General features: G+C 42.8%; 2 protein-coding genes across 9 annotated transcripts in view; both read right to left on the bottom strand.

The window, feature by feature from the left end:
• CTDSPL (CTD small phosphatase like) overlaps window positions 1–26,955 on the bottom strand; it is a 112,085-nt gene that overhangs the window by 63,888 nt on the left and 21,242 nt on the right. The window lies entirely within an intron of this gene.
• Window positions 13,539–13,835, bottom strand: LOC113917535 (non-histone chromosomal protein HMG-14-like). Its single transcript, XM_035728713.1, has one exon. It carries the CDS (start codon window positions 13,833–13,835, stop codon window positions 13,539–13,541), a length of 297 nt encoding a protein of 98 aa, XP_035584606.1.

Here is a 26,955-nt window from a genome sequence, read left to right as displayed (position 1 = left end):
TTGAAGTTTAATGTTTAATCAGCCTATGTTTGAAATCCATTGGCCTTAGTTCCCGGGTACCATAGTCCTGAATTCCAAGCAATGGTGACTTGCCGTTCCTTCCTCATTTCCTCCCCGCACATGGGACTTGGGGTCAAGCCCTGCTCAAGGTCACATGGCCCCATGATGGCAGTCAGAGAGCCTCTGGGGGGGAAGGGCCAGGCTTTCCCACTGCAGGAGGAGTTAGAGCACTCAGGTTACGCGTCCAGGACTATTCCTTTCCCTCCTGCCACTGACTGAAGAGAACACCGCTACACCAGGACAAACAGGAAGCTGGTAACCAGATATGCCAGAACAACAAGCCCACTGTTCAGAGCCACTGGTGAGGAGCACAGCCACTGCCCTGCGTCCCTGGGCCTCCTGCCTGGAAGGAAACAGGAGGCCCCGGGGCAGGGTTGGGCACTGCAGCTAGTTCTTCCTAACCTGCCACTCAGCTGCCCGCAGCAGCCCGCTCAGCCCTAGGATCTGGAAGGCAAGGAGGGAGAAAGGATCCCTGTTTATTGGGTACCCACCACGCCAGCATTTGTTCACGACCCCTGCCAGTCCCACCGGTAGAAGGTGGGTCATAGCTTCCATGGCATAAACGAACACAGGCAGGCTCAGAGAGCTTGAGTGATCTGCCCAGCCAGGACATCACAGTCAGGGACTGGAACCTGGTTTTGTCTGACTACAAAGCCCTCGATTCAGTGTACTTTTCATTATGCCATGCTGTAAAATTTCTTTCTCAAATTTAACCAACAGTATTTTGATTTTTATTTGGCTTAACAAAATAAAACAAAAAACACCAATGAATCAGTATCAGTTTCTTTAAGGAAAAACACTTTATGTAAAAATTTTTAAACATTTTAAAGGGAAAATATAAAACAGTTGCAGAATTACGACAAAAACTAAACATTGGGTAAAGGCTGCGTACAAACTGAAAAGTCCGAGACCACCTGAATAGTAACATAAACAGAAATACTAATCTCAAACTCGGAAAAATTTTAACCTCTTTATTAATCAAAGAAACGCAAAAATAAAATCAATGCATGTGAGCTATTAAATTGGCAATTAAGAACTTTTAACCATGTTGCTACAAGAACGTACTACTGTTGTTAAGTGTAAATTGCTACTATCCTTTTGGAAAGCAATTTAGTCATCTGTACCAAGAGTACAGATGCTTTTTGTACACTCCTTCACCCGGTAATTCCATTTCCTGAGTCTATCCTAAGGGACTAATTTAAAATATGAAGAGGTTACATGCAGCATTTTCTGCGTTACTTATATGTGGGGGGGGGTAAGTGGAAAAAGCAGCTTAAATGTCATTCTAATAAGTGTTGGTATAATCAGTCAATAAAGTATTACACAGCCATTAAAAATGAGGGTGACAGAGCCTATGTAGCAAAATGGAAAAATACTGTTAAATGCAACATTAAGGAAAGATAACTTGGGTAAGGATGTAAAATGTAATTTGCATAAAACGAGAATACGTAGACATGGGATATCACTTTTGCAAAAAACAAAACAAAACTACCTGTAAGAGACTAAAAGTAAATACATCAAAAAGAGAAAAGAGGGTGTACTGCTCAAAATACTTTATGAAGGCTCTTCTGATAAGTTTACATGCATTTCCATATCTTCCACTTTCCCTTAGGCATTTTTTTTTTTTAATAAAAGAGAACCATACTTGGAATAGTCTTGCCTGCTGCGATGGACATTGGTCCACTTGGCGGGCACTACGAGGTGGTGAGTTTCCAGAAGTGAGCCTGAGGGGCGGCTCACAGCATCCTTTCCTTCGTGTGGTTTCTACACAGCTCTTGTGCTGTTTGTGTTCTGACCCTACAAAGGTTACTTTTGTTCCACGAACCACTGTGGTTCAGGGGCTACACTGAGGGCTATGGGGGAAGACCATTCAAACCTAACAGTAAAACCCTTTTTAGGTTTCTTTTAAAACTTAAAAGAAAAAGAAAAACTGAGGACTGACTTTCTGTTTGTTTTGTACGTCAGGAGCAGAGGGCTGCATTTACCATATGCAAGAGTTCCTGATTAACACTGGCTAGGCAAAAGCCCTGTATTTATGTACATACGCACTGTTTTTCCTTTTATGCCTACAGCCCGTTTCCATTCCCCTCACCCCACAGAGAAATTTCCTAATGTGCCTGAGCTGTATCCTTATGTCCTCAACAGTGCTTACAAAATGTGCAACGGGTGTTTCTGTGTACCTATTTTTAACTTATGGAAATATTAGTTTGTGCATCTCATTCTTTTTTCCACTAAGTACTATGCTCTCGCCATTCGCACACATCGCTCTGTGCATGGTACTGAGCTGCTGGGCAATAAATACAGTGAGGTGTGTATCCACGAGGGCACTGAAAGCCATGGACTCCCAGCCTGTCATCTCTTTATCCCCTTCCTCCTTCCCCAGCTCTGCTACTTGTCTACACATATGGCCTGTATGCATATGGCCTAACATAATATCGACAGTACCAAGTGAATATGACAATTCTTTAAGCCCCTTTATAACTTTTTAAAGAAAAAAAAATTGCACTTGACATATGTAGTCTACAAGCATGTATTTTTCTTGTATTCCAAGCAGTCTCTGTGATAACTTTGATAATTAAAGACGTATAAATAAATTATACTCAATTCCTTTATCCTCTCTTAGAACTATCTTGAAGCAGCTGCTTTTGGAAGGACCATAAGCGGTCACCTAAGACTCTCAAGGCCGGGATCTGAATTCCAGAAATGTCAGAAAGCTTCTGTTGCTATTGATGACATGATTCTGTAATCTGATATCTCTGAGGTCACACTTTGATCCTGAAATTGACACTCGGGGAGCCACGCATGTCTCAGCAAGTGCACATAGCAGGACAGAGCGAATGGAGGCTGGTTTCTAGCTAGGACGGGAGCAGGGGTAATGTCCCCACTGGGCTCTGTGCCCTGACTGTGACCCCTACCACGATAAAAGCTGTTTATGACTACAATCCTCTTTAGTCCTGAACTTGATGTTCATTAAAGCAGTTTCCCACAGACTCCTTCCTTTGCACCTCCTAATAATCGTGTGCGGGCCAGGGTAGGCATTACCAACTCCAGGTTAGGAGGGAAGGTGCTGAGGCTCAGAAGGTGAAGTCACTTGCTCAAAGTCACAGAGGCAGCAAGGGGTAGGAGGGACAGTCTTGCCTTGGTTGGTGTGAGCTGCCCTTGGGGAAAGGTGGGGAAAGTCCCCGCTACCACAGTGGGAGAGCACACCCGTGTACTCTTTGGAAATCAGGGTTCTAACAGCCTATGCCTACCAAGGTGCGGGGGATTCTTATCCTAGTGACTGTGTTCTAGAGATCATGTTTCTACCAGTCCTTCCCTCCCCTGACCCCGGTGAACCATGAAGGGAGGCATGAGTGAAAAATGGGAGCCCCAAAGGGCCCACTCCTCCCCTGCTTGCAGGCATCTTTTTTTTGGAGCTGGAAAAGATCTTAGGAACCGTATCCGTCAGGGTTCTGGCAGGAAACAGATGGTACTCTCAAATTGGGTAATTTGAGGAGAGTTTAATAAAGGGGCCATTTATAAGGGGTGGGCAGGGACTAGGGGAACCACAGTGCAGTGTTTTGGGACTAGTAACAGTGCCACAGTTACATCCTTAGGACCAGAGGGGTGAGGGAGGAGAGGCTACTGGAACCTTGAGACAGAGTGCCCTGCGGAGAGGGCTGCCTGCCAGGAGCCCAGACACAAGAAGGAGCCAGGAGAATCAATACTTCGGGCCCACTCCTCCTTCACCCCCTGCCCCCCAATGTCCTGCTGGTTTTCCTTATAGGGTAAAGAACACAACAGGGGGCCAGGAAGTAAGGGAGCCCATTCACACAGTCCCTACTGGTCAGCTTCCAGGGCACAGGACAGGGTGGAGAAGGCTGGAGAGAGCATCTGGAGCATAAGAACAAACTGACCCAACCCTTTAACTTGAAAGGTACTGTAACTCCCAGGGAAAGTCCTGGCCTAGAAAATCAATGGATGAATTGCAGAGCTGGGCTGGAAACTCAATCCCTGGGTGCCCGTCCACACTCCTCTGCTCTCCATTTGACCCGAGGATTCCTCTTCCCGTAAGCATGGCTCAAACCTTAAAAACTAATAGGCCTTCAAATCAGCTGGAAACTATGCCTCATTTAGGGATTGTGTATTCCAAAGCTACCCCCTCACCCCTACATGGTTCAGTCTACACTACCCTGGCACTACTCCCCAAATGACTACTTTGTTCACACCTGTGTGCTACACCTTTGACACAGGAGTCAGGGTCCCCCAAATTTAAAGGGACCAGCTCAGAAGAAAATACCTTGCAGCAGGTACAGGCATGTAAACACAAATGGGAGAGCACATGTCTGTAGTTCTGTAGTGAAGCCCGGATGCGGCACAAGAGGGGAAGGAGGAAGTCCCTCCGTCCAACCTCCCAGTTCAGACAACCAGGCCCCCGACCTTCAGGGAACTGGCAGAGCACCCTCCCACTCTATTTACATACAGAAATAGCTGTGCATTGACCCATGAGCTGCCCAGGCCTGGAAAAGTCCTCCAGGATATTTTAAAAATCACATGTTCTTCCAAGCCTTTTAAAATTTGACTAGAGGAGTGGCTGGCTAAAAAAAGAGCAAATTATCGAGATCCTTTTTGGAGGCACTGAGCTACAAATTCAAAATAAAAGATCAAAATGTTATTTGACTCTCAATTTCCTTATATATTCTGTAAACCCTGCCCTCTTTATAAAATAAGACAGACTTTCCAATTCTTTGAATAAGAGACTTAGCTCAAGAAAACCATAAAAAGATTATCAATGATTAATCTCACACATATGTTAGCATGATACCTCTATATAAAATTAAAAACACCAGAGAACTCTTAAATTTGGCTTCCTAATTTTTATATTCATTCATTCCATCTCTCAATGTTTCCTGAGAATCTGTGTTTGCAGCTGTGGGCAGAAAAAAGTGTAGTGAGGCTCAGAGTGGCAAGTGGGGACCAAATCCCAAAAGAAGCTTCTCCCATCTTCTTCTGTCTCTTGTAGGCAGTGAGGAGGCACTGAGAGCTTCCAAACAGGAGTCATTAGACTGTATCATGCTTTGGCAAGTTATGCGAGAAATATATACAGGATGATGATGAGGATGAGACCCAGAGGGAGGAAGCCTCATTAGGAGGCTGTTGTGATACTGCAGTCAAGATGCAAGGATGGGCAGAAAAACCACTTTTCCAGATCAGAGAATGTGGATAAGGAAGTGGCAGATTTGGACCAGGTCTGCATGATGGAGCAGGGAGATGTGTCCTGGAATGTGGGAAGGAAGGGGACTCATGGCCAGACATGTTTTCTCCATGAAAAGGGGGCTGAGCAGAGAGCTGTGGGCTGAGTGCCCAGACGAGGGTGAGCTGTGCCCTTCCTTGTGCCTTGTCTCGGGGTCTGGGGTGGAGCACTGCTCTGGCCAGAGGCTGGAAGGGGACCTCTCACCCCTCACGGGCGCCCCCTGATCCCATCTCTGTTCCAGTGGGTCAGCACTAGGGTGAGCCTCAGCATAGCTCTTCACACTGTGAAGTTCTTTCTCGGTGTGGGTGAGATGAGTACCCCGGGTTTTCCACCTGCTGGTGTGGCCTCTAAAGCTTGACAGCGTATGCCTCTCCTCCTCCCGGGTATCTAAAAAGGGGCCCAGTGAAGACTCTCCCCCAAAGGGAAGTAGTGCTAACCAGCTGAAAAAAGAGCCATGATCAGTGTGGCTCTGCTCAGCAATCTGGCTTTCCTCTCTGATTAAAACGAAAATTCACATAAATCCAGTTCAGAGTTTTAGTCTGACAGGCAGCCAGCCCACGGAGCCAACTTTATTCCACAGAATTGTTCATGCTCAGAGGATTGACTGTACAGCTGTCTTGCCCTGGACAGTTGGAAGGAGAAGTCCAGGAGCCAGTGAGCGTGTGGTAGGGATCTGGTGGGGGAGGGGGTACCACCCAATTACTTTCTGCTTACACTGTGCCAGCTCACGCATGTGCCGCTTCTAGGAACCAGCTGCCCGGTGGCAGTGGCCGCGGGAAGCTGGCTGGCGGACCTGGCACCAGCCGGAAACAACTACATGGACTTGGCAGGCACTCTGCCCAGCAGTGGCGGCGCCCTGACCCGTCGCAGCTTCTCAGCAGAAGAGGACGGATGCAGGGTGGACAAGACAAAAGGGACAACGGGGCTTCTGTGCCCGGTTTGCAATGAAGCCGTTGCATGGCCTGCAGTGACAGGATCTGGTGGAGGTGTGGCACACCCTCTGCTGACTGTTTGCCTGGACAGCCTTGCACCAACAAGGGCATCCTTGCCCGGCTCTGGCATTCGACCCTCAGGGCCCAGATCTGCTCTCTATCTGCACCAGAAATCGCACAAATACCCTACAGCCACAGCCTCATTCATCCACCCTGCAGGCCCCTTCCCTGCTCACTGACCGCGGGCTCTCACGTTCCGGGCTGCCAGGCAACTCTCCCTCACTCCCTGCCCCTACCTCCAGGCAGCCTCACACCTCAGGGTTCAAAGCTGTTTTGCGGCAGCGGCAGCTGTAATAACAGCAACAAGGAGGCCTCTGGACTGAGTCACCGTTTCAAAGTATGTGCACACACATTCTCTCATTTGTCCTGATAACTGCCTCTCACCTCTGGGCAGCTTGGGATGGAGGGTGCAGCTAACAGCAGCTTCCGTTTCAAACAAGGTCCTCCTCAGGAATGCCAGCAATCTGACCAGCAGCCTTTTCCCCACACCTCCCCTCCCTCTCCTCAGAGAACCCACACTTTCCACTCTGCCCTGGTGTTAGTATGCCAGTGGCCCAGGCTGCTGCGTGTCTCTCCCACGGCCAGGTAACAGGAATCACCCCCCCGCCCCGCCCCACCACCACGCCAATCTCAAAGTCTTAAAACAAGCCAGGCATCCTTGCCTGGCTCTGGCAGGGCCCAGAGAAGCCCACCTGGGGTCTGTACCTCCCTTCCTGTTGCTCCACTTCAGGGAATCGGAGTTTTCCGGAACACAACTCCCATGCGTTCTCCCATGTTCCTTCAAGGTGCCTGGTGCCCCTGCCCCTACAGTTGTGCAGAGCTATGTGCCTGAGACTCTGATGTAATATATCGGAGAGGATCTGGGATCCACTGGCACCTGCCACAGCCATAGGTCTCTGTCGAGGAAAGAAGCCATGGTGTGTTTTGTGGCTAAAGGGTGACCACTGGGGTGGCCTGGTGTAAGACTCTGCCTGACCATGATGTTCCTCATGAGTGGTGACTGTTTGACCCAAGACATCATCTCTTTGGGGGGGTCTGACTGTGAGACACAGCAGTGGCAGCAGGGACAGCAGTTGGGGTGAGACAGTAAAGAGAGCACTAGAAGCAAGAGAAAGAAGGAGCCAAGAGCCCAGCTTTGCACGCCTGAAAGAATCCCAAGGGTAAGGAGCCCTGGATGCCCAGTTCTAAAGTGTTGGCTTGGCAGTAGGTACTGAGAGTTCCTGGTACATCCTGAATGATGAGGTGTTAACAAGCCTGCTGGGAAGTACAAAGACCCTGGGTGAATGGGGTGTGTGTAGCTGGGACTCAGACTTGAGTTTCCCCTTGTCCCTGAGGATATGCCCAAGGAGCTGACAAACTGGACACACCTCTTAGAGGCTGAAAAAGCCTGACTAGAATAGGAAGGAATTATTACCAGAGGAACAACTGAGCTTCCAAGATATTAAATGACTTGCTGGTATAGCCACTGATGTGTGAGTGTTTGGGTGAGCACCCATCAAACAATCCCTTGCCTCCCTTTCCAACAGAACCCTGATCCCTTTACGGATGGCAGTGTGTGCAGCTGAAACTTCTCCCACAGAGCCCTTTACACCTAGGTGGCCACATGATGGACTTCTGGCAATCAGACATAAGCTGAGCATTTCGGGGAAAAAGCTTTTGCTTTCCTGATCTAGGGATTGGCCCTGCTTTCTCCTCTACTTCTTCTTCCTGCCACAGATGAAGCAGCCATCTGCCACCATGAGGAGGAAAGCCACATGCCAGGGACAATATAGATAGGAAGGTAAGAGACTGAGTGTCTGATGACACTGTGTGAGCCCTGGACTGGCTCCTTCCAGAATTCTCATTGTGTCTGAGAAATAACTACTTACGTATTTAAGCCACTCTTGGTTGGGTTTTCTGAGTTTTGCAGCTGAATGCATTCCTGACCAATAAACCTGCCTAGTCACAGGGCTGCTGGTAAATGGCGGCGCTGGGCTCCAAGCACTGTCTGTTTAATTCCAGAGCCTGTCTTGCTTGTTTTCCACTGGGCAGCACTACTTCTCGCTCTCAGAACAAGGGGTCTACAGATTAAATAAGATGCTGTATGTAAAACACTTGACACATTATAGCAGATGCTCAATAAATATTAGCTACAGTTATTACTATTATTATAAGGCCAAGTAGGCTCCAAGCCACTTCAAGCTCCTCTGTTTTAGTGTCTACGACCACAGTCAAGTGGGAACCCAGAAAAAGATATCATTCTTTCTGAGGAAAACAGAGTGAGGAAGGGTTATGTCCTTGGGCCTACTGGGGCTACCGTCCAATGAGATGGACTCCCATTCCCAGAGCCTGCTTGTCCCCTGGGAAGGGCAGCACAGATACAGAGTGGCCCCTGCCATCATTAGTGGATCGGAAGATTCCCTCTCTGTTCCTTCAGTTTGGACCCAGCATCCACAGAAAGCCAGACAAAGACCATGACAAGGCTCAGTCAGGGGCATCAGGCACCCTGGCAAACTTATGCATTTCTCTTCCTTCCCCAGACACAGAAGTATGTCTCCTGAAACAAAGGATACTGCTGCTTTTACAACAGAACATTGGAAACAGTCTAAAAGTCTAATAGCAAGGTACTATTTTAAAAAGTGATGCTATGTCCACAGAAGAGAACAAATATTCGATATTCTCTAAGGGTTTTTATAATTTGGGAAAAACCCTCATGTGAAAAATAGCTGACATATTAAGCTATCCATGTGTTATATTTCCCATGATCCCCTTATGACATTATACATGCACATAAGAGAAATTCAAAAGGCAAGAAGAAAAATAAAAAAGCTAACAATGATTAACATCTTTAAGTTGTGTTATTATGCATATATTTTTGTATGTTTTCTATGATTTCTATAGTTTCTTTTATAACCACAAGAAAAATCCTTGTAAGTAAATTGAAGAAAGGGGAAAGTGTATCAGTGAGAAGTTGTGACATTGTTATTACTATTTGGACAGGATATCTGGCTTCAAAACATGCTGTTTGCTAACAGCAGACATTTCAGTGAAATATTTTTAAAATGGAATAGAGTCTCTGAGGTGGCACTCCTCATTTCCCAGCAAAAGAAAAACATTGCCCCCCTCCTTAATTGGGGCCTGGGTCTAGAGGCACAGCCCTTACCTCTCTGAAGCAGCTCTGATCTGAGACCCCTCTCACTAGGGATCCCTGAGAGAAGACCCTCCCTGTAAAAGACCATCTCTGCCAAGTTCACAGAGCACAGATATCTGAGACACCTGGAGAGGGGTGGCCTGGTGTTCTGATGAGGTTGGGACATGGTTTCTCTCCCTAGTAAGATGAAAAGTGAACAGATGCCAGGAGATGTGTTTTCTCTGAAGCTCAGGTCTGTGTAACTAGCATGCCGGAAGCATCAAGCTTGAGTCTTTGGAACTGGGGCTAAGCCAACCAGCAAACCACCACAGCCACGGCAAAATTACTATGGAAATGCTCTGGGCTACCTTTCTTTCTGTTCTTCCTCCCAAGGAGTCTGGGTTCCCACACCACACAACTTTTTCAGCCTATCATTTCTTTCCTCACATCAAACACTTGGACCCAGTGGTCTGGAAGTAACAATATCTCCACTATCTTTCCTTCACACTTGACAGAGCAGGCGTCCACCTGGACCTGGATGCATAGAGATGGAAAGTTAATTTTTCATCAGCACCCAATGGTTCAATATATTGTATGGGACTTTTATCTTTGGGACCAAATATCAGAACACATCAGATATAATAATAAAACCATTAATAAAAACTCACGTGGTAAAAGATACTCTTTTCATCCAAAGAAATTGTGTTGTTCCACACAGTTTTAAGATTCCATTTCCTTGCACTCAGGAATTACCAGAATGCTATAAGCGTTCTGTGAAGAGTCTCATTTCAAGGTCAGATTATTCAGACCCATCTGTGACAGATGTAGAACTCCCAGATTCCCACAAATTGCTGTAAGTTTTCCCCTGTAACCCCATCTGGCTTAACATCACCATCAGTGATTTTTTCAGAATGTGAAAGTTCAACAGCTTGAAATGTTAAAACTCTGTAAAAAGCAGCATCATCACCCAGCAACAGCTCAGAGCTCTGACACTTGAATATGGGATTTGTATCTAACAGTACAATCCAGACTTGATGAAGAAAGAGTTGGCTAATAGAGTACAATAATATTGCAAGAGGAAATATTTACTCTGTTTGAGCAACAACTTTTTCAAGCGGCCATAAGATCACAGAATGTTGGAACTGGAAGGGCCTTGGAGATCCTCTAATCTAATTCCTTTCAAATCAAAGCCAGGGCCTGGGCACCCCTCCAAGGGAGCACATGATTGGAATAAAGCCTTACAGTGAGGAGGGGGTCGGGGCTCCCATCTGGGCTTCCCGCATTTCTAGGTACCACTAAATAACATTAATGGTAAAGATCTGTCTCCCGGCCTTGTGCAAAGACACAATGTCTCCCTCCTATCTACTGAGTAAAATCCAAACCTGGTTAAGGCCCTAGTCTCACCATTCTACCTTTATTCCACACTCTCCAAACACCTGCACAGGCTCCTTTCTGTACCTGGGATACCATCTCCCCTGTTCAGGCCCTCTGTCCATTGGTATTCAATATATCCCCTCCTCCATGCAGCCTCCATGGTTCCTCCAACCTAAATATACTCTCATTCTCCTGAACAACCACACCAGCTTATCCCTATCTCTATTAGAGAATGTACCATATTCTGCATTCTATTATTGGTATGTTTGTTTTACATCCTTCATCAGATTGCGAGTTCTCAGAGGAGAGGGAAAATGCTTGATTCATATTAATTAATTAGTTAATTATTCCATGGTTCTTGGCTTATTGGCAGCTCTTGAGAAACTCAGAACAAATGGTCCGTAATACATTTTTCTTGTCTATAAAGGCAGATCCAATAAAGGTTCAATTCACTGCACTGCAGTAATTCTGTGTACATGGAATTAGAAGCAAACTTCTTCCTCGCTCTTTCTCCCCAACATTTTGTTATGAAAAATTTCACATATACAACAAAGTGTGTTTAGGGCCACCTAGATTCTACCATTAACGTTTATTTGACTGTACTTACTTTATCACATATCTGTACACATATCCATTCTTGTATTCATTCATTAATCCATTTAATCTTTTTGATGTATTTCAAAGTAAACTACAGGTACCATTCTACTTCCTCTAAATAATTCAGAATGTGTATCATTAACTACGGTTCAATATTCATTCTTCTTCTCTTGAAGTAAAATTTATATTCAATGAAGTGCCCAAATCTTAAATGTATATACACTGAGTTTACATAAGTATATACACCTGAGTTAAAAAAATCCCTACTCTGCCATAAGGAACCACTGTTTTGATTTCCACCCCCCCACCATAGATTAGTTTTGCCTACTCTAGAATTTCATATAAGTGGAATCAAATACTAAACACTTCTTTTTGTGGAAGGCATCTTTCAGTTTTTTAGTTTCATACATGTTGCATGTATTAGTAATTTTCTCCTTGATACTGCTAAGTAACATCCCATTATATATCACTGTTTCTGTATCCATTTTCCTACTAATAGGGACATATAGGCTTTATAAGTGTTTGTCAACACATATTTCAATTTCTCTTGTGTAAATAACTCTGAGTAAAATTGCTGAGTCACATAAGGATATATTTGTTTTATAAGAAATGCTAGAGGGGTGCCTGGGTGGCAGTTAAGTGTCCGACTCTTGATTTCAGGGTCATGAGTTCAAGCCCTGTTTGGGCTCTACACTGGGCATGGATGGAGCCTACTTAAAAAAAAAAAAAAGAAAGAAATGCTAGAGCTTTCCAAAATGGTTATATCATTTTACATTCCTACCAACACTGAGAACTCCAAATTGCTTGTGGGAAGGTTTTTGACACTGAATTAGAATTGTTTTAATAGACATAGGGTTATTGAGATTTTCTGTTTCATCAGGTGTCAGTTTTTTTTAAAAATAGACTTATTTATTTATTTGCCAGAGGGAGAGAAAGAAAGCACAAAGCAGGGGGAGGGACAGAGGGAGAGGGAGAAACAGATTCGCTGCTAACTAGGGAGCCTGACGTGGGGCTTAATCCCAGGACCCTGGGATCATGACCTGAGCCGAAAGCAGATGCTTAACCAACTGAGCCACCCAGGTGCCCCCAGGTGTCAGTTTTGATAAGCTGTATTTTTCAAAGAATTTGTAGAATTCATCTAAGTTGTTTAATTTTTTTGGTATAAAGTTGTTCCTAATATTCCCTTATTAATTTTTTAATGTCTGTAGGATTGATAACACCTCTTTTATTCTGGTTCTTGGTGATAAGTGCTCTCTGTATATCTAATCAATTTTATTAATCTTTTAAAAGACAAAGCATTTGGATTTATGGTTTTTCTCTACTTTTTGTCTATTTTCCAGTTTACTGATTTATGCTCTTACCTTTTTTTCTTTCATAATTGAGTCTTTATTGGTTGTTCTAAGGATCAGTACAGACATTTCAATTTGTACACAATTCTTAATGTACATACTGAACATCTAAAAAGTCATGTAGTTGTGATTCTTTTCTAAGAGTTATTCCAGTGACCTCCCAGCTTAAAATTAGAAGGCAAATTTTCCTTAACAGTATATCAAGTACCAATATCTTCAAATGTTGATACACTATTATCTGTTAAGTCCCATTAATTCACAACTTAATATCATATACACTACATACTCAAGTTTTTAATCTCGCACAGCACATTAACAAGTTACTAGGAAAACTGGACTACCAGACCAAGATGTTACAGAGTGCGCAAAATTCTGACAGGGAGAGCCAAGATCAAGGAGTGGTTTTCTTTAGGAATCAATTCTACCAAAAACAACATGGAAATAGAAGTAATTTAAAATGTTCAAGACACATTAAATGCATGACTGACTCCAAATTGCCATTTAGTATGCTTAGTATTATAGGATATAAAAACTACCCCATCTATGGAATGTTGAGCTGACACATAAGACAATCAAAGCCTCCCATATTCAATATCTCATGATTCTCTGGTTGTACCAAAAAATAAAAACCAACAAATGATTTCACCTCTTATAAAAAAGCATATACACTTAAAAAATGGGATGAGGAGGATTCCCTCTTTCTTAAAAATGTTTCTAGAGTTACTAAAAAACTTGGATTTATGAAATAGTTGATAAAAATATTTCTCTGGATTGTACAAGAAGGGAGATAGGAACCACTGATAAGACATGATATATGATATTACTCAGACAGCTTCTTTCTCTCCTGCTTCATCAGAGGCTGGACTCTCCTCATTTTTAGTTTCTCTGTTTTCGGCAGGTAAGTCTTCTTTCGTTTCTTGGTTAGCCACTTCAGCCTGTCTTCCCTTTTCTCCCCCTTTCCCCTTTGTTTGCACTTTTTTGTCTGAAGATTTATCCTCTCCTGCTGCTTTTGGCTTCATTTCCACTTTTGCAGGAGCAGGTTTAGCTGACAACCTCAGTAACCTCCTCTTGGGCTCCTCTTTTGCTGCCCCCTCGCAGGAGCCAACCTTCCTCTTGGGCATCATGGTGGGGGGTGGGCGAGTGCCCGGTGCCTGCGCCTGTGGGGCTGAGGTGTGTGCAGAGCCTTCATGAAGCTGGGCTGCCTGGCTGTTGTCATTCCTCCTCACTGCTCTTTTCTTTTTCATGTCCTTCTTACTACTTATTTTGGATATTTTTCTTTCTTTTTTTTTTTAAAGATTTTATTTATTTACTTGACAGATAGAGACATAGCAAGAGAGGGAACACAAGCAGGGGGAGTGGGAGAGGGAGAAGCAGGCTTCCCGCTGAGCAGGGAGCCTGATGCAGGACTCGATCCCAGGACCCTGGGATCATGACCTCAGCCGAAGGCAGACGTTTAATGACTGAGCCATCCAGGTGCCCTGGATATTTTTCTTACGAGGAAACCTTCAGTCACTGAGTTTTAGACCTGTCTTATCTGATATCATAGCCAACGACCACATGTGGGTATCTAAATTTAAATTAATTTAAATTAAATTAATTAAAAATTAAAGCCACATATGATTAGTGACTATCAGACTTGACAACACAGATACAGAACATTTCCATTGTCACAGAAAGTGCTACTGTATAGCACATTTAAGACTTTTCTTTTTGGGGCTCCTGGGTGGCTCAGTTGGTTAAGTGTCCAACTCTTGATTTTGGTTCAGGTCATGATCTCAGGGTTGTGGAATCGAGCCCCTGGCTGGGCTCAGTGCTCAGCACAGAGTCTGCTTTGGATTCTCTTTCTCCTTCTCCCTCTGCCCCTCCTCTCTCTCTCTTAAATAAATAAGTAAATAAATCTTTTTAAAAAATACCTTTTTATAAAACAAACATTTAAAGCTCTAAAATTTCCTCTAAGTACTGCTTTAGCTGCATCCTATAAATTTTGATGTTATATTTTCATTATCATTTAGTTAAAATTATTTTCAAATACTCTTGTGATTTCTTCTTTGAAACACAGATTATTTAAAGTGTGTTCCTGAATTTCCAAATATTTGGGGTTTCCCAAGATATATTTCTGTTATTGATTTCTAATTTAATTCCAATGTAGTCAGAGGATATGCTACATTCTCTACATATTCCAACTTTTTAAACTTTATTGAGACTTGTTTTATGGAATGTATATCCTGTTGTTGTTGAATGTAGCAGTCTACAAACATCAATCTGGCTTATGTCTTCATCTATGCTTTTTACTGAAAATTTTGTGTGTGTGTGTGTAATTGGTCTATCAGTTGCTGACAGTGGGAAAATCTCCAACTCTGATTGAGGTATTTTTTTGTTTCTCCCTTTAATTCTGTGAATTGGTATATTAAGTTGCTGCCTGGCAACTTTCAGTTGGCTAGTATGAAACAGAAACTTTGACTAAAAGATTTAACAAAGAAGCTTCTGGTATCTCATTAATATGTTGAAGTATACAACAAACTATGCTGCTTATTTGGTTGTTAGTAGTTTACTAATACCCTAAAAATAACTGTTTCCTCAAGAAGTTTTCAAGTTCCATGTCTTTATCTACTTATAGATATATTTTTCCAATTTTGCTAATCTGAACTAATTATAGGAAGGAGCAGTTTGCACTTTAAAAGTGTGCTTTTAGTTTTACCTCTGGTATGGCCAAGTTAGCTCCTATTGGACCAATTCTCCCGGAAAAAGCTATATACTCCAGACAAAATTTATAAAAACAATTGCCTGAAGGCCCTGTAGAAAGACAAAGAAATAGGTAGATTCTGCAGGAGGGCTGAGATGTCAGAGAAAGGAAAAGACATAGAGGTGTTTCTCAATTTTATGGCTTTTAGCCTGGTGGCAGGCTGTGGTCAGTGTCATGCTGAGGGCTAAAACTCCAACAGAAAGCATGCAGTCTTTTAGAGACAGATTTTGGGACCACCACAGCCACTGGAAAGTGAAGCGGGAATCCCAGAAAGAGAAAGCCTCAAATTCTGCGTAAAAACTCTGCCCAAATCTCCTGAGACATGCATGCATGGGGCAGACTCTAGGCAACCTAGCTAAGAATAAAATAACTGAGCCAAGAATTGAGATGCTTAGCCCAACAGCCAGGGTTTGTGGTTTTAATTCAACCAAGGTAATTGCTAGCTAAGGCAAAAACCAAAATAAACAATAACCTGCCCCCCATGCAATAAACCTCTTCAGAAGAATATAATAGAATCCAGAGTCTCCATAATGTAGTAGTACAACGTTCAACATACAACCCAAAATTATTAAACATGCACAGAAATGGGAAAATGCAGCCCATCCTCAAGAAAAAAGGCAATCAATAGCAATCCTGATAACCCAGATGTTGCAATTAGCAGATAAGGATTTTAAAGCAGCTATTCTAATTACACTCAATGGCATAAAAGAATATATGAAATATACAGAAAACCTTGGCAGAGAAATAGAGACTATAAAAGAGAACCAACTGGAAGTTCTGTAATTAAAAATACAACATACAAAATTTTCAAAAAAAAAATCACTGGATGAACTTAATAGAATAGAAATTATATTGGAAAGTGTCAGTGATCTTGAAGATAGACCAACAGAAATTACCCAATCTGAAGAACAGAGAGAAATAAAAGATTGAAAAAAAAAAAGCAAACCCAGAACATCAGACCTATAGGACAATATCAAAAGGTCTATCATAGTGGCCAACAGACACATGAAAAGATGCTCAACCTCACTCAACCCAGGGAAATGCAAATCAAAACCACAATGAAATATCACCTCACACCTGTCAGAATGGCTAAAATCAAAACCACAAAAAACAACAAGTGCTGGCAAAGATGTGAAGAAAAAGGAACTCATGCACTGTTGGTGGGAATGAAAACTGGTGCAGCCACTGTGGAAAACAGCATGGAGGTGCCCCAGAAGTTAAAAATAGAATTACCCTACAATCCAGTAAGCATACTACTGGGTGTCTACCCAAAAAATACAAAAACACTAATTCAAAGGAATACATGTACCCCTATGTTTATAGCAGCATTATTTACAATATCCAAATTTTAGAAGCAGCCCAGTGTCCATTGATAGATGAATGAATAAATAAGAGGTGGTATGTGTATACACACACACACACTCACACACACACACGGGAATATTATTCAGCCACAAAAAGGAATGAAATCTTGCCCTTTGCAATGATATGGATGGAGCAAGAGAATATAACGTTAAGTGAAATAAGTCAGTCAGAGAAAGACAAATACCATATGATTTCACTCATATGTGGAATTTAAGAAACAAAACAAATGAGCAAAAGAGAAAGAGAGAGAGAGAGGGATAAACCAAGAAACATACTCTTAACTATAGAGAACAAACTGCTGGTTACCAGAGCGGAGGTGGGTGGGGGGATGGGTGAAATAGGTGATGGGGACTAAGGAGGGCACTTGTGATGAGCACCGGGTGATGACCAGAATTGTTGAATCACTATATTGTACACCTGAAACTAATGTAACAATATATGTTAACTATACTGGAATTAAGATAACAAATAAGTAAGTCTATCACAGGTATAACCAGTCTCAGAAGGAGAAAAGAGAATGGGGTAGAAAAATATTCAAAGAAATAACGGCTGAAAATTCTCCAAATTTGGTATAAAACCTAATTTTACAGATTTAAGAAGCTCAATGAACTCTAATCAGGATAAATAAAACCAAAGATAAAGAAAGGAAAATCTTGAAAGCAGCCAGAGAAAAATGATAAATTACATAAAGATAACAATGATTCTAGTGACCACTGACTTCTCATCAGAAACCAAGGAAGCCAGAAGATGGTAAAACAGCATCTGGAAAAAAAAAAATCCTCAACCCAGAATTCTATATCCAGTGAAAATATCCTTCAGGAATGAAGGTGAAGTAAATATACAGTATATTTGTCATATCTTTCAGACAAAGTTTTTCTATTTTACACTAAAAGTTGGCTAGCTATGCAGCAGTTTGCACACCAATTCATAGAAACTTTAAAACACATATTTTAAAATGAACAGTAATTTTTTAAAAATCATGTGAACTGGAGGGGGAGCGGTCAACAAAACAACCTGCCCTCAGTTTTTCCTTTAATGGTAAACAGTGGGTAAGAAGTTACTTCTACGTCATCTGATCTACGTCTGGGAACCATTTACATTCCGCCAAGATTTCCTGGTCTCAACAGTCTCTTCTCCTTCCTCCTTTCCCACAAGTATGCCACTGGGAAAGTGAGGAAAAGTTCAATTTAGGCCTCTTAACATTATTCAGATCTAGAGACAGAATGCAGAACTATTAAAAGCTAAGAGTTGAAAATGAAGGGTGGGTAAAGTATGAGGCACAAGAAAACAGGCCAACAGAGCCTGAAAGGACACATTCACGTTGGAGAATTAACTGCAAAAGGTTGAGATTGAGTCAATATTTGCATTAGAAATCTCAACCTGAATTAACATGTTTATTGGACTTGTTAGTCCAGAAATAGTTCCCAAGAGAGCTCTGGAAGTGTGACCTTCTCCTGCACATCTGCTCTGACTTTTGAGTTCTCTTAGTATTATTTAAAGCTACTGGTAAGTGTTAATTTTTGTTCAAAGTAGGATTACCAAACAACCTGTTAGCAACACAAAGATTCTCTTCATATTCGCCTTCCTTAAACCTAGAAGCAGACTGTTTTCCAAACTGTTAACATCCCAAGCTGACTGCCAAACACAGTTATTAACTAGCCTCTGACATCTAAACAACAGCTGTGTGCTGTCCTGCTAAAGGACAGCCTCACCCAGACAGTGACTCTCCAAAGGTCAGCTGTGTCCTGCAGCAGGAAGTCCACGCCACGGTTGGTGGCACATGCCGGCACAATGGAACAGTCTATGTTTGTCCCAATTCCCTTTCCTCCCTTTTGGCTAATCTTCACTGGTCATAAATGTTCAGCTCGCCTTGCACAGGAAGCGGGGGCCTTAAACTTCATCCTGCTCGCTCACTGCAGTTCTTGCTCTTACACAAACTCTTTTCACAGAAGATCATCTTAGAGTTGCCACTGAAAATGGTGATGACAAAGGACCAGAAGACAAAGCAAAAACACTTGTCTCAGAAGCAAGCACATTCAAAAATATTGTCAGGTGCTGTTCTAGTGCTTTCTTAGAATATCCCCACCCTCTGCTCCCATACGGATCATCCCTCCTGGTTACTAGGTAGGGAAGCTGCAGTTGCTCAGAGCACTTACATGAACTGCCCATGGTCACACGGCTTTGGAGGGACACCACGAGACTATCCAGTTCTCTTTAACTCAAGTCCAAGGGTCTTTCTACTCTGGCACCCTTCAAGAGTACAAACACCCTTCAAAATTCCAACTAGACTTAAAAAAAAAAAAAAAACTTGTCATATTGATGGGATGTAGGTGGAAAGTTGATTTAAAAATTTACCTGGAGGAGTAGATGCATAGGAATAACTAATGTCATTTCAATAATAATAATGTAGAACTTTCTTTTGCAGATATAAAAAAATGTGTTATAAGGCTAATGCATGAAATTGTGGTATTTGTTTACCCACACAGTGCCTGGCTGATAGTAAGCACTCAATAAATATTAGCTATCATTATTATAATATGCTAAATACTTAGCCCTTTTTTCATAGGGACACTCTGAGGACAATTTTATTCCCATATTATATACCAGGAAACCGAGGCACAGAGTTTAAGTAACTTGCTACAGGTCACCAAGTATGGACTATCTGGAATCTGAACAAAGGCTGCAGATTTCAGAGTTAAGGATGTTATTGCATCAAGAATATTAATATCAAAAGTCTGGAAGAATCCAAATGTCCATTGATAGGGGGCTTAGATAAATGAAGTACATCCTTATAAAGAGTATTTCTGAGAATGAGGTAAATCTATATAATATGAAAAGATGTCTATAATATATGTCAACAGAAAAAAACAAGGTGCATTGCATAGGCTCATTTTTGTTGAACAATAACCATATATATTGAGTCATGCTTTGCAAAGACACATGTGTGCATACGTCTGCAGTATATATACATGTATGTATATATATGTATATGTTATATAAAGTTGTATATACATACATATATACCACCCTTTTCCCCTACGGATGGGATTAGGATGGGGGAAATCCTTTTCTAACATACTTTTGTATTGTTTCAATCTGTTATAAGCATGCATTACTTCTGTAATAAACCAGTAAGATTTTTAAAAATGGCTCACTACCTAAAAAATAAAAGATGTTCTTTTCAAAGGAAGACACTTCCATGAACAGGTTAAACCTTAGCTAACTGAAAGTGCAAGGGGTTCTCTCCAACTAGGAGTTTGGTACAGTCATTTCCACTGTAAAATGGCACTCCAAGCCTGCAACAGAGGACGGTCTGGGCTTTAACGCAGACCTATGTACACAAACAGTGTGTCCTAGCCTGTAGGTGGCCTGGTACCCTGCACATACCTGTGTGTAGGAGTAGAAAGGGCTTTCCTGTGCAGTCACTTCTTTTAGCCAGTGCTGATCATCAGGAGTATAGAGAACTGAATGGCTGCTGAAATATGGCCATGGTCTGGATGGTCCAATTCTAAGAGACTCAGTGAGCCCAGCTGCGGATTAGCCTGGACTGGGATAGGTCCCAGATTTATGATAAGGCACCTCCAGTGAGCAGTGGTGACAGTGGAGAGAAGGCTACCCATGGGAGGGAAATCTGGCTCAGTCTTGTTTTCTAGGTCTCTTGGGTCAGCCATCCCCAGGTTGGGCCAGCCTGGAACCCTTAGTACCCAACTCCAACCTGGGCAGTGGTGAAAACAGGACAGCCTGGTGTGCCCACCAGTTAATTCTACTCCCTGGGGCTGGCCTTGAGACACACGGAGTCACACCAACAGGCTTCACGTGGTGAAAAAGTGGAATCGTCATCTGATGCCAGATCCAGCTGGATGCATTTTGGATAGAATTTCCCTGAAGCTGTCTCAATAGCAAAGTGGCAAATTGTTTTCTAAATTCATCTATGAAGGGGATTTTCTCCTTCCTTCCTTCCTTCCCTCCTTCCTTCTTTCCTCTTCCCCTCCCTCCCTCCCTCCCTTCCTGTTAAGAGGCACACACCCCTGCTCTGTCTTATAACCTCACCTGAAACTTGGTATGGCTGGGGCAGGAGAAAACCTAGTCACCTGCCAGGGGACAGGAAGGATATCCTGTGACAAGGAACCTGGAGACAGACAGCCTAGATCCAGTCAAGACTTTGTGTGCTGTCACCCACCACACAGGTGATGCCTGTGCTGGCAAAAGCTTGTTGAACAATGCAGGCTTGAATTTCCCACCGATGACCAAACTTTGGACCTTTTATTATTTTTTTTAATAATTTTAATTTTTATCAGAGCAGACAAAATCACATGGTTTAAATCAAATTTCTGAAAAATACTGAATTAAAAAAACACTAGGAAAACACTTTCAATGCTTTTAGTTTTTTTAAAAACCAAGTAATATGTTAATATTGCCATTTCTTGGTTTATCTACTTATCCTTCATCTATTAATTTTGTTATAATAATTTAGAATTCAGCTCTTTTACACCATCTACCACATTTCCCCTTCCTTTACATTAGTATGAGAATGAACTTTTCACTGAAAAGCCAAGAAGTTTACTCTGATTTTTTTTCTGTGTACCATTTTTCCCTTGGAGTTAACATTTCCCTTTTTATTTCATTTGTTTAATCTTCTACGCACTTTTATTCAAATTCTTCTAAACACCCTGCCTGAATTATCAATAAATATTATTTTCTAAATGGCCAAATCTGTCAGATAATCTGGAATTTCAAAACAGCTGAGTCTGTTTTATACACACTGGGCTTCTCTGCACTGTTTTCCTGTGTTGGTTCCCTGCCTTCTGGATTCTGTTTCTTTCGCCTTTTTTATTTATTTCCTCATTTCACTGAAGTATTTAGTCTGGTTGTTTCCTAGAAAAGATCCACAGGAAGCAAAGTTTTGAGTCCTTGCAGATTGAAATATGTCTTTGTCCTATCTTCACATTTGATTGAAAGTTGAGCTGAGTATAAAATTCTAGATGGAAAATTTCCCTCAGAATTTTTGTTGACTTTATTCCATTGTCTTCTAGCTCCCAGTACTGATATTAAGAACTCTGATAGCATTCTGATTTTCATTCATTTGTTTGTGACAAGTTTTCAGCCCTCCAAAAGCTTTCACTGTTTCTGGAGTTTTGACTGTTGATGACAATATATGTGGGTTTGGGTAATTTTTTTTTCATTTGTTGTACTTCTTAAGATTTTATTTTTTTTAAGTCATCTCTACACCTAATGTGGGGCTCAAACTCAACCCTGAAATCAAAAGTTGCATGCTCCACTGACTGAGCCAGTCAGGCACCCCTCATTCATTGCATGTTTTAATCTAGAGCACCTTGACTTGATCTTCAGTTCTGAAACTTCTCTTGTATTTTTTCTTGGATAATTTCCTTCTATTTCTCTGTTTTTTCTCCTTGGAATTCCTATTAGTCAGACACTGAAACTCCTGGATGTGCCATTAAATTTTTTCAAATATTATTCTTCCCCTATTTTCTCACTTCATCTTTTCATTTTATCTTTTGGAAACACCCTGATTTTGTTTTCCAGTCCTTCTGTCATACTTAACAAGTGTTTAAGTTAGTTACACTTTTTTTTAAAAGACTTTATTTATTTATTTGAGACAGTGTGAAAGCCAAAGAGAGGAAGAGGGAGCAACAGAGCACACACAAAGGGAGAGGGAGAGGCAGACTCCCCACTGATTAGGGAGCTCTATACGGGACTTGATCCCAGGACCCGGAGATCATGACCTGAGCCAAAGGCAGACGCTTAACCGACTGAGTCACCCAAGCGCCCCTAAGTTAGTTACATTTTTATCTTCCAATATCTCCTTGTTCTCAAATATGCTAATTCACTTTTTAATAAAAACTTTTATTATGAAAAATTTCAAACTGATTGGTATTCAAAATAATGCCTCACACACACACGTGTGCTCAGTGAGACTGTACAGTCATCGTCCTTCCTCTACAGCATGGTGTGGCCCATGTCCTGCATGGGGGGTATCGTGTGAATAAATAAAAGTGATAGCTAGCTACGGCCTCCTGGCTGTTGCCTGCCACCCAGCCATCAAGCTAGCATTCTGGTCCCCCCCACTGCTTGGACAGGCCACAGTAAAAAAAAAAAAAAAAAAAAAAAAAAAGAAAATTCACCTCAAATTTCGCTCTCATTTAAAAATATTTAAAAAAGTATTTATTTTAAAAGACCCTGAGGTAAGACTGTGTATTTCAATCCAACAAAGTTTTCCTGGGCCTCAGCCATTCCAGGGACTCATTCCACCACGGCAGCTTCTTGCTACGGTAAACAGAAGCCTACCAAGTGCAGAGGCAGAGGTAAGGCTTTCGGCCTGGCCTGGCCCACAGCAGCTCCCTCTGGCGCTCTCCCTATCTGTGGGTCTAAAGACCCCTGGTTTGAGCATCATCTCCAAAACACGTGGGCAGCAAATGAACTATTCTGGCTCCTCCTAGGAGATGGGAATGATGCATGGCCTAAAGATAGCTCCTGAAACAAACTGGTTTTCTAGTCTCTAGATAGACGCTTGAGCCTGAGGTTGTGACAAACACTAAGCAATCTATTTAAATCAGTCAGTCCTCTTTTAAAGAATATCGCACAACTCAAACAGGGCAGTCCAAGAAGTATTTTGGTAGCACATGAGATCACTTGGTAGGTGCTCATGGACTAGTATCTCCCACCCCTCAAAAGATTAGCTGCTGGAACTTGTGTTTCAGCACCCTTCTAGCGCTCTCCTGTGCTTGGCATCTGAAGCACCAAGAAAGGTTAACTTGGCACGATGACTGCAGCAAGGTGAAGCTTTGGCAACCCTCTCAGTTGAGGTTTTGTTTTTGTTTTTTTTTTAAAGAAAAGTTTGAAAAACCTGTAATTTCAGAGATTAATTCAGCTTTGTATCACTTTAGAGAGTGAGGCAATCTTACTTTTAGCTTAAAAACATTACCAGGGAGTGAGAAAATACCGGCAATATGGCTCATATGAGAAAAATTTCATACCTCCCATTGGTGTTAGCCTGATAGTAAATGTCGAGAGATGTTTTTCCTGTTGTCAAGCCAACATGTGCCAGAATGGGCATGCATGGATCTCCCGGACCCAAACTTTATGAAGCCCTAACTGCCGCCACGTCTGTCATCGATCACACCCTTCATTCCAGCACTAACACATCTTTTCAAAGCACCTTCTCCCCCACCTTTGGCTCTGTTCATCTGCGTGGTTACAGCCGTTATATAACCACCACTTCTCAAGAACCAAAACGCTGAACAGCTGTGTGTTTCTTAAATTATGCAAGGCTTGACCTTATTGCTAGGAAATACCTGGCATATTTTCATTGTCTTCAGAGGTCCAGGCTGCATTTTGAAGCGCTCTTCCCACCTTATTAGTCATTTCTCTGATGTGCGCTCAGGCAACAAGGAGGGAATTGATAACTCTTTGATAACTGTGCTGGGCCGTGAGTCACGCCTTGAGTGTCTCATGATCTCATCAGGGTTTCCATGAAACAATGATAGTAACTGCAGTCCCTTACCGAACACTTACTATGTGCTAAACGCTGCTTCCAGCGCTTTACATGCACTGATTTGTTATCCTCATAACCGACCTATGGGGTAAGAATTATTTTTATTTTTGTAACATAATTTTTTTTTTAATCATTTTTATCCTCACTTCCTCGATGAGAAAACAGGGAAAGGGATGTCAGGGGTCGTGCTGCTGGGAATGGTGGAACTGGGGTATAAATACTGGGCGGGAGGCAGTACGCCTGGAGCCTTGCCCTAATGACTACATAAACTGCCTTTCCGCCTTGGCCTACTGGCCCAGGGCCGTACGGGCTGATTCGGGAGAGCACGAGGAGCATGTTTGGGTGTGGTTTACTTGGGTGTCCTGGGCACAGACAGCCTCTGCAGGCTGCAGAGGCTGGGCATCCACATGTCAGAAGGTGCTCAGAAACACCTCGGCACGTGGGCTGTTTCCAACAAGAATTCCACTACACTCAATATTTTGCCAAAGTGTGCCTAAAAGTACTTTGAAAAAATAATTTGGCTCCTGGGGCCAAATGGCCAAGCATGTCCACGGAGGGCAGCAGCTGGGGTCCAGGCCAGCTTGAGCCTGAGAAGGTATGCAGACTACAGCACAAGGCTGCTGCTGGTACATTCTGGCTGGGAATCTGGTTGTGGGTTAACCCAAACCTGCTCCTAACACAGGAAGCTTCAGAAAAGCTTAAGAGTGTCTACAGGGGCAATATCAGAGAGCTCGAAACAGAAAGTCACAAACTCCGTTTCTCAAAGGGTGATCTGAGGATCATCTATATCAGGGTCATGTGGAGAGTTGTCTTTGTTTGTTTTATTTTGTTTGTTTAATGAGGAAACTCAGGTTCTACTCCACCCCTACTCAATCAGAGTTTCCCCCTATTGGGCTTATAAGTCTGGAATTTTAGAAATCTCCCCAGGTAATTTTTTTTTTAAAGATTTTATTTATTTATTTAACAGAGAGAGAAACAGTGAGAGAGGGGAGTGGGAGAGGAGGAATGCGAGAGGGAGACGCAGGCTCGCCCAGCAGGGAGCCCAATGCGGGGATCGATTCCAGGACCCTGGGATCATGACCTGAGCCGAAGGCAGACGCTTAACCTAACTGAGCCACCCAGGTGCCCCTCCCCAGGTAATTCTAATGTACTCTAAAAAGTGATAATCATTGCTTTAGGCCTCTGGAGCTTCACATCCAGGTATCACAGAAAGTCTGTATTTTAAAAGCAAATTTCAATTCAACATGTAGCATTTAGGTCTGAGAATCAGGGTTCTAGTCTTAGCTTTATTAACAGCTTGCTGGTTGACTAGGAGGATGTTCCTTGGCCTTTATGAATCTTATTAGGCTCCTCATCAGTAAGATAAGGGGACTAGGCTCCTCCCGGCTCTAAATCCTTTGCTTCCACCTAAGTGTACCCAAGTATACTCGACACACCTAAGTGTTTACTGAAATCCAACTGATAAGGTCCTAAAAGGGGTGGTCAGATGAGTACTTAAGAGGCCAAACATCAGTCATTAGGGGCTAGAATAGGGCACCAGGCCTTCACAGGGGTGGATTTTGGAATGGGGTGGTTGTCCTAACAGGGGCATCACAGTGAGGGGACAGAGACCCAGATGTGAGGATATGGGAAAGTGAGCTGGGAGGGAAATAAAGCATGTCTAAGAAAAGAGAAATATTTGGAAATGAGCATAGGGCAGTAAGATGGTTCCACGTTAGAGAAGCCCTTAAAGTGCAGGGAGGGGATGTAGTATATGATGGAACCTACCAAGAGAAGCGACAATGGAAAGTGGCATTTGGGGAAAATGACTGTGTTGGCTTATGCAGGAAGGGAAGGGTGGGAGAGGAGCTGGGGCAGGCCTGGGGGCTCAGCTAGGGACAGAGATTTATGACCCAGAGGACAGGCTTATTGTAAAGATGATGTGGCCTTGACCTGGATCTATGGCAGTAGGAACAGGAGGGGAAGGACATGTCAATGGGAAAATCTCCAAGCCCCTGGGATCGTGGGTAGTTCTTAGGGTTTTTTGTTTACTTGTTTTTGCTTTTTGCTTATCTGTAGTTTCTGTTCTCTGTAGTGAGCAGATATTGCTCTGTGCTAAGAAAAAGAAACATACAGTTCAGCATTTCCTCTGGGAACCCAGCAGATAAAGCTCCACCTCTTTGCAGCTCAGCCCTTCCTCTCGCCAGCACATTTCTCTTTAGAACCCCCTTTCTCATATTGTTAGCACACTCATCTGCACCCCTTTGTCCCTGCCCCTTGTCCCTTTGCTAAGAGGCTTCAACAGAGCATTTCTTCTTTTCTGGACAACTCTTCCCGCCAGCCTCCTGCATTGCAAACCTGGCTTTGCCCATCAGCTTCAAGGACAGACCTCCTGCATCCCAGTGTCCTGGGCCTTTATACGGCAAGTCAGTAAACTCCCTTCTCCCTTGTAGTGACTCCAGACCAGGGCTCTCCCGGCTTTCTTCATTAAGCCTTCTCTGAGGAGTCAGCCTTCTTTCTATCCTCGAAACCAATCTCTTAGTACCTGCCTCAAAACCTTCTTCTCCAGAGTTCCCATCACCACCCTGGGGAAATACTCCCATCGACGAGGAAGACCACTAAAACTCCCGCATCACAATCC

The sequence above is a fragment of the Zalophus californianus genome, chromosome 1 (genome assembly GCF_009762305.2).
Source record: "Zalophus californianus isolate mZalCal1 chromosome 1, mZalCal1.pri.v2, whole genome shotgun sequence".
Taxonomy (NCBI): Eukaryota; Metazoa; Chordata; class Mammalia; order Carnivora; family Otariidae; genus Zalophus; species Zalophus californianus.
Note: the sequence above shows the minus strand (reverse complement) of the source record. Positions and strands in the feature narration are given on the sequence as shown.

Coding starts and splice junctions, on each gene's coding strand:
- LOC113917535 (XM_035728713.1), bottom strand. CDS start 13,835: ATGCCCAAGAGGAAGGTTGGCTCCTGCGAGGGGGCAGCAAAAGAGGAG.